Genomic DNA, 14,929 nt, shown 5'->3' with positions numbered 1-14,929 from the left:
CGAGAGGCCGCCTGGACCTGCCCAAGCATCTACCCCCAAACCAAAATCTGTCTGTTTTACTATTTCATGACTTTCACCAACTTTTCTGACATTAACGGGGGGGTGGGGTGGGGTGGGGGTGGGGGCTATCCCCGACCACCTTTCTCTGAAGAAAATCAACTTAGAGTTCTAGTTAATAAGTCTCCAAGGTATAATAGGTGTGTTCCAATTCAAACCCCTGTGATGACCTTTTAGCTTGCCTGACAGGTTTGTTCAGATTCCTGCAGCTATGAATGTGATTGGCACGGGAAGCTTAAGATATTCTAACAATGCAGAGCTTCTCGGAGAGTTAAGAAATGATTAGAATAGCACTGGTGGAGGGTTTTATTGTTGAGCCAATACTTGCTGCCAAGTTTCCACATCCCCTGTATTGTGTCCTTGGGAGTATATTAATTGATATAGTTGGTATATAGGGAAAATAAGTAGTAACCTTGGTGTTAATGACCTTGGACCCTTGAGTTAATTCTTTTATTGTTATAGCCCACCACTCTTTTGCCCTATAGGAATGCAACTTTAATGCTTTCGGAGGGTGGCGCCTGACTTCAGAATAATCACCTTTAGAGAAAATAAGTTTTCTGATTGACTAACCATTATTCAGAAGAAAGGGTCATAAAATGTTAACAGGCCTCCTGGCCAGAAGATGATGTAAATCATCTAAAGCCATATGATAAGTTTGCAGAAAGAAAGCCTGGCTTCGATAAGGGTCAAGGACTGCTGACCTTGCATGACTCTCTACCCCCTATTATCCTCTGTGCACAACTTAAGGTATAAAAGCTACTTTGGAAAATAAAGTTGTGGGCCTTGCTCATCAGGCTTGGTCTCCCTGTGTCATTCTTTCTTGTTTCCTTTTCTCTCGTTTTCTTCTCTGTTCTTCCTTCAGGATGACTAACTTGGAGCGTGGGGGCCCTCTGAGACCACTTATTTGCCCGGGCTTCTAAGACCCACTCGAGAAGGTGCCTAAGGTGGGGCACTTTCCACGATTTGAGAGGGCGCCTGTGGCCTCCGTGGTCAGTGCAAACCTGATGTCACAGGTTTTATTGGCTTTCTGGGTAAATCAGTTAGATCAAGCCTTTGTCTTTCCCCTTTTGCTATTCTTTCGCCAACGCTGTCCTCCAGAGGGAATCCCTGGATCCAACCAGGGCTGGACCCCGGTAGGCTGAAGGCATGAGTTTAAGGCAGGGAAATAAAGACAGAAATGTCAACTCTTGGCTGGTAGCTAGAAGATGGCCAAGTAGTACATGTTTGTAAGACAGAAGAGAACCAAACATGTATCCATGGCTATGGGGAAAATACTGTTGAAAATGAGAGGAAAAAGTGAGGGAAGAAGGGTAAGGGGAAGAGAGAATGAGAGAATATGTGTGAAAAAGAATATAAGGAAAATTGATAAGCACTAATAATGGTATTCAAAGCATAGGTGGAATAATTGTCTTCAGAGAGGAGAAGGTTCATTGTCTCAATGATACAAGAGGATGCACACTGATATTTTTTATGGCATAGAGTTCACAAAGTATCATCACCACAAGGTTGATTTTCTTTGTGAAATAAGTGCTGAGAACATTTGTTGAGAAAGGGCAAAGTGGTAGAAGATTCAATGGTGGAAGCAGTGCTTATGGAAGTTGGGGGGACAGGTAATGTGAGAAATGCAGAAGGGCTTCCAGGCAAATTGTAGTTTCCTTTCAGTGAGATGGAAGATTGAAGGCATTAAATAGAAGAGGGAAGAGGTCAGAAAATATAAGGAAAATAAGTTTGTAAGTCTAAACCAGTAAGTGTTGTTTCTTGGTCATCACTGCCATGAATTATCTTGTGTCACTACTGCTTATCTTTTTCGGTTCTGTGGTGGGTAGAGGGAACCAAGGGGCTTTCCCAGTGTCTCAGGGGTAAAGAATCTGTCTGCAGTGCAGGAGACCCGCATTTAATCCCTGGATTGGGAAGATTCCCCGGAGGAGTGCATGACAACCCACTCCAGTATTCTTGCTGGAGAATCCCATGGACAGAGGATCCTGGCGTGCTGTAGTCCATAGAAAAGCACGGAATCAGACACGACTGAAGCAACGGAGCACAGCACAGCACAGCACAGCACAGCACAGCATAGCACAGAGAGGGCCCCAATATCAGGCAGTCTTGTTAAGAAAGTCTAAAATTCCAGCTAACAGCTTTCTCTTTGGTGCACAGATAAGTACATAATCTCCCCCCATTTTCTGCATTTTTGAGGGGTGTTGCTGAGTGTTACATAGAGACAGGTGTACAGCAAAATGGTAGGATAATGTGACTCTGAATAGAATGTACCTCACCATTTCAGATCATTGATAGTTGCTTATTTAGTTGACCATGCATGGCACATAGTAAGTTTTCATTAGGAATACTGATATGAGTCAAGATGGACACAGTTCCTCGAAGGAATACAAGTGAAATACATTTTGTAAACAAACTGAGACCACTGCTAATGGTTAGTGTGTGTGTGTGTGTGTGTGTGCGCGTGCACACACGCGTGCATGCTCAGTAGTGTCCAATTGTGTGCAACCCAATGGACTGTACCTGCCAGGCTCCTTTGTGCATGGAATTTTCCAGGCAAGAATTCTGGAGTTCATTGCCATTTTCTACCTAGGGGATCTTCCTGACTCAGAGTTCAAACCCAGGTATCTGGCATCTCCTGCATTGACAGGCAGATTCTTTACCACCAATGCCACTTGAGAATGAGTGAAACAGTAAACAAAGGGTAAGCCATCCTAAGACAACAACAGCTCATATGCAGCTGTCCAGTGTGCTAGGCATGTGCTGATCAATGAATTGGTTAGTGAAGTGCTCTGGGGGCAGTTCATGATCTTACCTCACTGTGTTTGCAACCTTCAGACATGGTCCTGCTGGAGAGTGTGTACTTCTCAGACTCAGCTTTGCTTTTCCTGATTCTTTTCAACCACTTCCTGTATTGCTCACGGACCTGCAAAGCATGCTCTGAGTCAGCTCACCTGAGAGGAGTGAGGGTGGGATGGGTCCTGACAGGGAGTCAAGACAGTGATACCTGCTGGCTGAGGAGGCAGTACACCAGGAAGATGAAGATGCCCTGCAGGCTGTTGATGATGGTGAAGAGGTAGGCCATGACGCGGGCAGCCAGTCCCACCTGCAGGATTCCCAGAAACCACGTGCATCCCAAGATGAAGAGCTGAGCTGTGGCTTTAAATGTCAGCATCCTGAGTAGGAGGAGAAAGTAAGTTCCTGATACAACCAGAGCCATTCTCATCTTCACTCATGGATGCTCCTTCCTTTCCCTGTTGGTAATGACTTCTCAGACTGGGTTGTGATTCATTTTATTCTTTGCTGTCAATGATGCTCCACAATAGAAATGCCACTGAGGTCTAGAATGACATTTTGATTTGGATGGAAAGGGAAGCGACACTTCATAAGTTGCAAAATCTTTATGATCCTCTGTGGAGATACCTAATTTCATTCAACCAATGTTCCTGAGGAAGTACCATGCATCACACTCTGTGTTGGGTCCTGGGCATTAAACATCACAAAGGTGAGATATCTATTTTCATAAAGCTCATGATCTACTCAAATGACTAATACAACAAAACAGTAAGATGCATAATTCAGAAAAGATAATGGTAGAAATGCAAAAGAAAGAGCCTCAGATATGCACAAGATTTCCTGGAACAAAGGTCTGCCTAAACCTCTTAGAAGATTTAATGTTCACTGGGATTTTTACCAGGAAGAGGAGTGGGAGAGAGGTGAGAACGAGCTTGAAATGTGGGGTGTGAAAGTGTACTAGAATATGTGGAAGTGGTCACATATTCCTCTAAGTGCTTCATGGGAACATAATTGTTCTCTGCACATTTGTCATAGGACTGCTGACAAAGTCCAGAGAATGTTGCTGAGGGAGTCACAAGGTCACAAACTGGAATTAGAGATGGATAGAGAACACCACTGGGTCTGAATTTGCTGCCTTAGGATACCTCCATTCATTTTACTCTGGCTTTCCTTAGAAAACCTGAGAATGGACACAAGGACCTGTTCAGGCACATGCCTTCACTTTTGCAACCACACATCTGCAGGGCTGTCAGTCTCTTCTCCATCTTACCTCGTGTTCTGGAGGGTGGACACCTCACTATTGAGGGAACAGAGTTTTCTTTTCAAAATCCAAAGGGTCATCAGAAAGAAGGCTAAATTGACCTTCAGGAAACCAGAAAAGATTTATTGAGTAAAATTTCAGTCCCTTGTCTAGCCTGTCCAACATCATTTCCACACTTAAGTAGTTTCTATTTTTAACCATATTAGTGTGTTAAGTTTTAAGAATGGTCTTAGAAAATGCAACCAAACCCATGATAACCCAGGAACACTCCTGTTCTTGTCACCTCTGTCACCAACCCATGCCCCCCACTTTTAGTTCTCTTTAAATGATGCTTAGCTGAGTATTAAAGATGCTTTGATGTCATCACTCACAGAGAAGATGGCACAGACTGGTCCAAGGAAACCCCATTTAAATCCCTTTTCTGAGTGGAGCCAGCAGCTGAGAAGGGAGAGAATAAAAAATGCATTTGTGGTCAAGAAGATGTGGTACATATTTACGGTGGAATATTACTCAGTCAGAAGGAACTAAATAATGCCATCTGCAGTGACATGAATGGACCTAGAGATTGTCATACTAAGTGAAGTAAGTCAGATAGAGAAAGACAAATATCATATGATATTGCTTATATGCAGTATCTTAAAAAAAGTATATAAATGAGCCTATTTACAAAACGGAAATAAAGTCACAGATGTAGAAAACAAGCTTATAGTTACAAAGGGGGAAAGGAGGGAACAAATTGGGTGACTGGGATTGACATATACACGCTATTATATTTAAAACAGATAACTAATAAGTACCTACTATAGAGCTCATGGTACTGTACTCAATACTTTGTAATGACCTATATGCAAAAAGAATCTGAAAAGGGGCTGAATATATGTATATGGATAATTGATTCACTTTGCTGTACAGCAAAAACTAACACAACATTGTAAATCAACTATATTCCAATGAAGGAACACATGTATACCTGTGGCAGATTCATTTTGATATTTGGCAAAACTAATACAATTATGTAAAGTTTTAAAAAAAAAGTGAATTTGCATTGCATATTAGTGCATATATATGGAATCTAGAAAAATGGTACTGGTGAATTTATTTGTAGATCAGGAAGAGAGGCACAGACATAGAGAACAGACTTGTGGACACAATGAGGGGAGAATGTGGGGTGAATTGAGAGAGCAGCATTGAAATGTGTACATTACCATGTGTAAAATAGTTAGTGGGAAATTGTTGCATAACACAGGGAACTCAACCCAATGCCCTGTGACAACCTAGAGGCATGGGATGGGGGTGGGTGGGAGGGAGTATCAAGAAGGGGAAATGTATGCATATTTACGGGTGATTCACATTGTTGTATGGCCGAAACAAATAGGACACTGCAAGGCAATTATCCTCCAATTAAAAACAGATATTTAGTTTCATTTTTTTAACAAGTGGTTGACCAGTTTTCCCAGCACCACTTGTTAAAGAGATTGTCTTTAATCCATTGTATATTCCTGCCTCCTTTGTCAAAGATAAGGTGTCCCTAGGTGCGTGGATTTATCTCTGGGCTTTCTATTTTGTTCCATTGATCAATATTTCTGTCTTTGTGCCAATACCATACTGTCTTGATGACTGTGGCTTTGTAGTAGAGCCTGAAGTCAGGCAGGTTGATTCCTCCCGTTCCATTCTTCTTTCTCAAGATTGCTTTGGCTATTCGAGGTTTTTTGTATTTCCATACAAATAGTGAAATTGTTTGTTCTGGCTCTCTGAAAAATACCGTTGGTATCTTGATAGGGATTGCATTGAATCTATAAATTGCTTTGGGTAGTATACTCATTTTCACTACATTGATTCTTCCAATCCATGAACATGGTATATTTCTCCATCTATTAGTGTCCTCTTTGATTTCTTTCACCAGTGTTTTATGCTGCTGCTCCTGCTGCTAAGTCACTTCAGTCATGTCCGACTCTGTGCAACCCCACTGACGGCAGCCCGCATGGCTCCCCCATCCCTGGGATTCTCCAGGCAAGAACACTGGAGTGGGTTGCCATTTCCTTCTCCAATGCATGAAAGTGAAAAGTGAAAGTGAAGTCGCTGAGTCTTGTCTGACTCTTAGCGACCCCATGGACTGTGGCCCACCAGGCTCCTCCGTCCATGGGATTTTCCAGGTGAGAGTGCTGGAGTGGGGTGCCATTGCCTTCTCCTAGTGTTTTATAGTTTTATATATATAGGTCTTTAGTTTCTTTAGGTAGATATATTCCTAAGTATTTTATTCTTTTCGTTGCAATGGTGAATGGAATTGTTTCCTTAATTTCTCTTTCTGTTTTCTCATTATTAGTGTATAGGAATGCAAGGGATTTCTGTGTGTTGATTTTATATCCTGCAATTTTACTATATTCATTGATTAGTTCTAGTAATTTTCTGGTGGAGTCTTTAGGGTTTTCTATGTAGAGGATCATATCATCTACAAACAGTGAGAGTTTTACTTCTTCTTTTCCATTTTGGATTCCTTTTATTTCTTTTTCTGCTCTGATTGCTGTGGCCAAAACTTCCAAAACTATGTTGAATAGTAATGGTGAAAGTGGGCACCCTTGTCTTGTTCCTGACTTTAGAGGAAATGCTTTCTATATTTCACCCTTGAGGATAATGTTTGCTGTGGGTTTGTCATATATAGCTTTTATTATGTTGAGGTATGTTCCTTCTATTCCTGCTTTATGGAGAGTTTTTATCATAAATGGATGTTGAATTTTGTCAAAGGCTTTCTCTGCATCTATTGAGATAATCATATGGTTTTTATTTTTCAATTTGTTAATGTGGTGTATTACATTGATTGATTTGCGGATATTGAAGAATCCTTGCATCCCTGGGATAAAGCCCACTTGGTCATGGTGTATGATCTTTAACTTGTAAAAGAATGAAACTAGAACACTTTCTAACACCATACACAAAAATAAACTCAAAATGGATTAAAGATCTAAACGTAAGACCAGAAACTATAGAACTCCTAGAGGAGAACATAGGCAAAACACTCTCCAATATACATCACAGCAGGATCTTCTATGACCCACCTCCCAGAATATTGGAAATAAAAGCAAAAATAAACAAATGGGACCTAATTAAACTTTAAAGCTTCTGCACAACAAAGGAAACTATAAGCAAGGTGAAAAGACAGCCTTCAGAATGGGAGAAAATAATAGCAAATGAATCAACTGACAAACAACTAATCTCAAAAATATACAAGCAACTCCTACAGCTCAATTCCAGAAAAATAAATGACCCAATCAAAAAATGGGCCAAAGAACTAAATAGACATTTCTCCAAAGAAGACATACAGATGGCTAACAAACACATGAAAAGATGCTCAACATCACTCATTATCAGAGAAATGCAAATCAAAACCACTGTGAGGTACCATTTCACACCAGTCAGAATGGCTGCGATCCAAAAGTCTACAAGCAATAAATGCTGGAGAGGGTGTGGAGAAAAGGGAATCCTCTTACACTGTTGGTGGGAATGTAAACTAGTACAGCCACTATGGAGAACAGTGTGGAGATTCCTTAAAAAACTGGAAATAGAACTGCCTTGTGATCCAGCAATCCAACTGCTGGGCATACACACTAAGGAAACCAGAATTGAAAGAGACACATGTACCCCAATGTTCATCACAGCACTGTTTATAATAGCCAGGACAAGGAAGCAACCTAGATGTCCATCAGCAGATGAATGGATAAGAAAGCAGTGGTACATATACACAATGGAGTATTACTCAGCCATTAAAAAGAATACATTTGAATCAGTTCTAACGAGGTGGATGAAACTGGAGCCTATTATACAGAGTGAAGTAAGCCAGAAAGAAAAACACCAATACAGTATACTAAGGCATATATATGGAATTTAGAAAGATGGTAACAGTAACCATGTATACAAGACAGCAAAAGAGACGCAGATGTATAGAACAGTCTTTTGGACTCTGTGGGAGAGGTAGAAGATGGGATGATTTGGGAGAATGGCATTGAAACATGTGTAATATCATATACGAAATGAGTCGCCAGTCCAGGTTTGATGCACGATACTGGATGTTTGGGGCTGGTGCACTGGGACGACCCAGTGGGATGGTATGGGGAGGGAGGAGGGAGGAGGGTACAGGATGGGGAACACGTGTATACCTGTGGTGGATTCATATTGATATATGGCAAAACCAATACAATATTGTAAAGTTAAAAAATAAAATATAATATATAAAAAATAAAAAAACCCAGATATTTAAAAAGTGACTCCCTTAAAAAATTAAAAAAATGCATTTATCCTTAGGGATCTATAATAATTATATAATTCACTCCTTATTCAAGACGTATTGAGCATCTCTTTTTTGATAGATTCTGTGATTTTCTCTGACAATAAAGTGGTGAAGAGACTATACATGTAAATCCCGTATTGGCAGGAGATACACAATTTAATGATAAAAAAGGGAGGTTATGACAATGTATGTTTGAATGTAATGCTCAGTTTTGGGTCTAAGGAAATAGAATGGGTTAAGGAAGATTCCCAAAGAAATCATGTTTCAGTAGAAACAAGACCGATGAATAGATGTTTCTGAGATAATCAGGGTTGAAGCAGGGAAGTCTGTAAATGTGTTCGTTTTTGAGAATCCTCTGAACCTAACATAGTTTTAAGAGCCTTTCTTGCATTATTCAATTTAATTTTTTGTCTACTGTAAAACTCATCCACTGCTTTTTTTAAAATTATGGTTTTATTGAGATATGATTTCACATCCAATGAAATTTATCCATTAAAACTGTACAGTTGAGTGATCTCTGGATAGTCACAGAGTTGTGCAACCATCACCACAGTCTAACTTCAGAACACTTTCAACTCCTCAAACAGAAACTGCATTCACAATAGCATGAGGAAATCCTCATTCCCACTTCCATGCATCCAACCCTGATCCTAGCCCCCGGGTACCATTAATCAACTTTCTGTCACTGTGGACCTGCCTGTTTAGGATACTCACATAAATGGAATCATACAGTACGTGGTCTTCTGTGACTAGATTCTTTCACTTAATGTTTTCAAGGTTCATTCATGTTGCAACATGGTTTTATGGCTGAAAACTCATTTTTAGTCTTTCTTCATAGCTGAATAATATTATATTATGTGGCTATGCTACATTTTGGTATGCCTTCATCAGCTGATGGACATATGTCATTCTCAGGCTTTGGGTATTCTGAATAATGCTGCAATGAACACTGATGTGATTTTTTGTGTGGATTTTCATGTGTTTAGGATATATGCCTAAGAGTGGAATTGCTGGGTCATTTGGTACCTACATATCAAAACTTTTGAGAAATTGTTTTCTACAAGTGGTTGCACTAATTTCATTTCAGCAAGCAGTATATGAGGGTTCTAATTGTTCCATAACTTTTCATTTTTCTAATTGTCAGTCTTTATTTCCTTTAATCATTTAAGTGAATGAGTATGAAGTGACGTGTTCTTTTGTGGGTTTTAATTTGTATTTTCCTAATGACTAATGATGTTGAACATCTTTTCATGCACTTATTGTCATTTACTTATCTTTGGAGAAATCTTTATTCAAAATTAGTGTCCTTTTTTGGGGAATGGTGGCGAGTGGTAAAGAATCTGATTTCCAATGCAGGAGATGCAAGCGACTCAGGTTTGACCCAGGGTCAGGCAGATTCCCTGGGTATGCCAACCCATTCCAATATTCTTGCCTGGGAAATCCATGGGCAGAGGAGCCTGGAAAGCTACAGTCCATGGGGTTGCAAAGAGTTGGATACATCTTAGTGACTAAGCAAGCAGGCAAGGAATCACTGTTGAACTTGGTATTAGAGACAGAAATTCTGTTTTCAGAAGAACAATACTTGACATGAATACTTAACCAGATTGAGGAGAGGGTCATAACTAGCAAACAGGCAGAAAAATTGAAGAGATAGACCTGGAGTCAAACGGAATGAGGACTTGGCCTTTCTGAGTCACAACCAAGAAGAGACCTACAAGTGAAAGGGAGCATGTCCAGGGCTTCTGGTTCAAGATGGAGGAGTAGAAGGATTCTGCTCATCTCCTCCTGCAAAACCACCAAAATCACAACTAGCTGTTGAACAACCACAGACAGGAGGACGCTGGAATCTACCAAAGAAAGATACTCCACGCCCAAAGATAAAGAAGAAATGGCAGGAGATGGTAGGAGGGGCACAATCACGATAAAATCAAATCCTATACCCACCGAGTGGGTAACCCACAACCTGGAGAACAATAATACAAAAGAAGATCACCCACCATTGTGAAGGTTTGGAACCACACGTCAGACTTCTAGCCTGGGAGCCCAACAAAAGAACTGGGAATCCTCAGGGAATCTGACTGGGAAGGCTAGTGGGGTTTGATTACAAGACTTCCACAGAACTGGGGGAAACAGAGACTCTACTCTTGGAGGGCACAAACAAAACCTTGCATGCACCAAGACTCAAAGGAAAAGAGCAGTGACTCCACAGGAAACTGAACCAAAACTACCTGCAATGTTGGAGGGTATCCTGTGGAGGTGTGGGTCAGCAGGGGCTCATCACAGGGACAGAGGGGACTGGCAGCAGCTGTCTGGGAATGTCTCCTTTGGTGTAAACCCTCTTGGAGAAATTAACCTGACCACAGAGCCCATAGACCTGAGGGTTGGGTCACCTCAGCCAAAAAACTACCAGAGAGGAAGTGCAACCCCATCCATCAGCAGATAATTGGATTAAAGCTTTATTGAGTAAGGCCCTGCCCACCAAAGCATGACCCAGGTTTTCCAGCCACCAGTCCCTGCCATTAGGAAGCTTACACAAAGAGAAGAAGCAAGAAAGAACCACAATCCCACAGCAACCAAAACAAAACCACACCACAGAGTTAATCAGCATGACAAAGCAGAAAGTTACATCTCAGATGAAGGGACACGATAAAACCCCAGAAAAACAGCTAAATGATGTGGATGTAGGCAACAGTCCACAAAAAGTGTTCAGAATAATGATAATGAATATGATTCAGGATATTGGGAAAAGTATGGAGGCAAAGATTGAGAAGATACAAGAAATGTTTACCAAAGGCCTACAAGAACTAAAGAACAAAGAAGCAGAGATGAATAATACCCTAGAAGGAATCCATAACAGAATAACTGAGGCAGATAAATGACCTGGAGGACAGAATGGTAGAAATCACTGCCATAGAACAGAATATAGGCAGAAAGAATGAAAGAATGAAGAAAGAATGAAAAAAATGCAGGCAGCCTAAGAGAACTCTGGGATATTAAATGCGCAAACAGTCACATTATAGGGGTCCCAGAAGGAGAAGAGAGAGATAAATGACCTGAGAACATATTTGAAGAGATAATAGCTAAAAACTTCCCTAACATGGGAAAGAAAATAGTCAACCAAGTCCAAGAAGCACATTGAGTCCAGGCAGGGTAAATCCAAGGAGGAACACACTGAGACACATGGTAATCAAATTGGCAAAAATTAAAGACAGAGATAAAATATTAAAAGCAACAAGGGAAAAATAGCAAATGACATACAAGGGAACTTCCATCAGGCTATCAGTTGATTTCTCAACAGAAACTCTACAAGCCAGAAGCAAATGGTATGAAGTATTTAGAGTGATGAAAGAGAAGAATCTATAACCAAGAATACTCTATCCAGCAAGACTCTCCTTCAGATTTGATGAAGTCAAATGCTTTCCAGACAACCAAAGTTAAGAGAATTCAGCACCACCAAACCAGCTATATAACAAATGGTAAAGGAACTTCTGTAGGCTGGAAACAGAAAAGGAAAAGCCCTACATAGAGAAAATGCACCCCAAACAATTATGAAAATAATAGGATCATATATATCGGTAATTATCTTAAGGGTAAATGGATTAAGTGCACCAACCAAAAGACATAGACTGGCTGAGCAGATGAAAACATGTCCAGGTATGTACTTCCATTTACCACATCACTCTGCTTGACCCCCCCCCCTCCAATTGTATGTAATTACTTTATATTGTTAGATTAATCATGTTCCCATTATGGTTTGCAATTGTAATCACCTTTTATTTTTTGTCTGGCTATCAATTGTGAAAACTTATGAGCATCCATTCTGTGATTCTGTAACTATTAAATTGCCAACACCTGTTGGATCATAGAAAAAACAAGAGAATTCCAGAGAAACATCTACTTTTGTTTCATTAACTACACTAAAGCCTTTGACTGTGTAGATCAACACAAACTGTGGAAAATTCTTAAAGAGAGGGGATTATCAGACCACCTTACCTGCTTCCTGAAAAATCTGTATGCAGGTCAAGAAGTAACAGTTAGAACCAGACATGGTACAACTGACTGGTTCCAAGTTGGAAAAGGAGTATTTTAAGGCTGAACATTGTCACCTTGCTTATTTAACTTATATGCAGAGTACGTCTAGTGAAATGCCAGACAGGATGAAGCACAAGATGGATTCAAGACTGCAGGGAAATCAATAACCTCAGATATGCAGGTGACACCACCCTTAGGCAGAAGGCAAAGGGGGAGCTAAAGAGCCTCTTGATGAAAGTGAAAAGAGGAGAGAGAAAAGCTGACTTAAAACTCAACATTCAAAAACTAAGATCATGGCATCTGGATCCAGCACTTCACTGCAAATAGGTGGGAAAACAATGGATACAGTGACAGACTTTATTTTCTAGGGTTCAAAACCACTGCTGAATGTGACTGCACCCATGAAATTAAAAGACACTTGCTCCTTAGAAGAAAAGCTATGACCAACCTAGACAGCATATTAAAAAACAGAGACATTACTTTGTCAACAAAGGTCCCTCTAGTCAAAGCTATGCTTTTTCCAGTAGTCATGTGTAGATGTGAGTGTTGGACCATAAAGAAACCTGAGCGCCAAAGAACTGATGCTTTTGTACTGTGGTGTTGGAGAAGACTCTTGAGAGTCCCTTGGACAGCAAGGAGATCCAACGAGTCCATCCTAAAGGAAATCAGTGCTGAATATTCATTGGAAGGACTGATGCTGAAGCTGAAACTCCAATACTTTGGCCACCTGATGCTAAGAATTGACTCATTGGAAAAGACCCTGATGCTGGGAAAGATTGAAGGCAGGAAGAGAAGGGGAAGACAGAGGATGAGACAGTTGAATGGCATCACTGACTCAATGGACATGAATTTGAGCAAGCTCCAGGGGTTGATGATGGACAGGAAGCCTGAAGTTGTGCAGAGTCAGTCATGACTGAGCGACTGAACTGAACTACACGATTACTCACTTAGTATTATTGTATCATGATTGGTCAACAGAAAATTATAGAATTCTATATCACCAAAACTAGTATTAATTAGAAAATCTGTAATAAGTTTTTAAAGTCCATATGTATATCAGACAGAGTGCTTGATGAACTATGGACTGAGGTTCATGACATTGTACAGGACACAGGGATCAAGACCATCCCCATGGAAAAGAAATGCAAAAAAGCAAAATGGCTGTCTGGGGAGGCCTTACAAATAGCTGTGAAAAGAAGAGAAGTGAAAAGCAAAGGAGAAAAGGAAAGACATAAGCATCTGAATGCAGAGTTCCAAAGAATAGCAAGAAGAGATAAGAAAGGTTTCCCCCGTGATCAATGCAAAGAAACAGAGGAAAACAACAGAATGGGAAAGACTAGAGATCTCTTCAAGAAAATTAGAGATACCAAGGGGACATTTCATGCAAAGATGGGCTCGATAAAGGACAGAAATGGTATGGACCTAACACAAGCAGAAGATAGTAAGAAGAGGTGCCAAGAATACACAGAAGAACTGCACAAAAAAGATCTTCAGACCCAGATAATCATGATGGTGTGATCACTGACCTAGAGCCAGACATCCTGGAATGAGAAGTCAAGTGGGCCTTAGAAAGCATCACTACGAACAAAGCTAGTGGAGGTGATAGAATTCCAGTTGAGCTATTTCAAATTCTGAAAGATGATGCTGTGAAAGTGCTGCACTCAACATGCAAGCAAATTTAGAAAACTCAGCAGTGGCCACAGGACTGGAAAAGGTCAGTTTTCATTCCAATCCCAAAGAAAGGCAATGCCAAAGAATGCTCAAACTACCGCACAATTGCACTCATCTCACATGCTAGTAAAGTAATGGTCAAAATTCTCCAAGCCAGGCTTCAGCAATACATGAACCATGAACTTCCAGATGTTCAAGCTGGTTTTAGAAAAGGCAGAGGAACCAGAGATCAAATTGCCAACATCTGATGGATCATGGAAAAAGCAAGAGAGTTCCAGAAAAACATCTATTTCTGCTTTATTGACTAAGCCAAAGCCTTTGACTGTGTGGATCACAATAAACTGTGGAAAATTCTGAAAGAGATGGGAATACCAGACCACCCGACCTGCCTTTTGAGAAACCTGTATGCAGATCAGGAAGCAACAGTTAGAACTGGACATGGAACAACAGACTGGTTCCAAATAGGAAAAGGAGTATGTCAAGGCTGTATATTGTCACTGTGCTTATTTAACTTCTATGCAGAGTACATCATGAGAAAAGCTGGGCTGGAAGAAGCACAAGCTGGAATCAAGATTGCTGGGAGAAATATCAATAACCTTAGGCATGCAGATGACACCACCCTTATGGCAGAAAGTGAAGAAGAACTAAAAAGCCTCTTGATGAAAGTGAAAGAGGAGAGTGAAAAAGTTGGCTTAAATTCAACATTCAGAAAACTAAGATCATGGCATCGGGTCCCATCAGTTCATGGGAAATAGATCGGGTAACAGTGGAAACAGTGTCAGACTTTATTTTTTTGGGCTCCAAAATCACTGCAGATGGTGACTGCAGCCATGAAA

General features: G+C 40.6%; 1 protein-coding gene across 1 annotated transcript in view; it reads right to left on the bottom strand.

Annotated features, from left to right (window-relative positions):
* Nucleotides 1–2,010: 2,010 nt before the first annotated feature.
* LOC147368364 (adhesion G protein-coupled receptor E2-like) overlaps nucleotides 2,011–14,929 on the bottom strand; it is a 54,213-nt gene continuing 41,294 nt past the window's right edge. Inside the window, exons 14-17 of the mRNA XM_086408801.1 lie at nucleotides 4,480–4,546; nucleotides 4,118–4,209; nucleotides 3,059–3,227; nucleotides 2,011–2,977 (exon numbers count right to left, since the gene is read on the bottom strand). Of these exons, the coding sequence (XP_086264927.1) occupies nucleotides 2,855–2,977; nucleotides 3,059–3,227; nucleotides 4,118–4,209; nucleotides 4,480–4,546 (451 nt within the window). The 3' untranslated portion in view covers nucleotides 2,011–2,854. The remainder of the gene's footprint in view (nucleotides 2,978–3,058; nucleotides 3,228–4,117; nucleotides 4,210–4,479; nucleotides 4,547–14,929) is intronic.

Source organism: Bos grunniens, chromosome 7, assembly GCF_055505025.1.
Source record: "Bos grunniens cultivar Pamir isolate PY7600 chromosome 7, Bosgru_T2T1.0, whole genome shotgun sequence".
NCBI classification, from domain to species: Eukaryota; Metazoa; Chordata; class Mammalia; order Artiodactyla; family Bovidae; genus Bos; species Bos grunniens.
The sequence above is the reverse complement of the archived record's forward strand: the minus strand, read 5'-3'. Positions and strand labels throughout refer to the sequence as shown.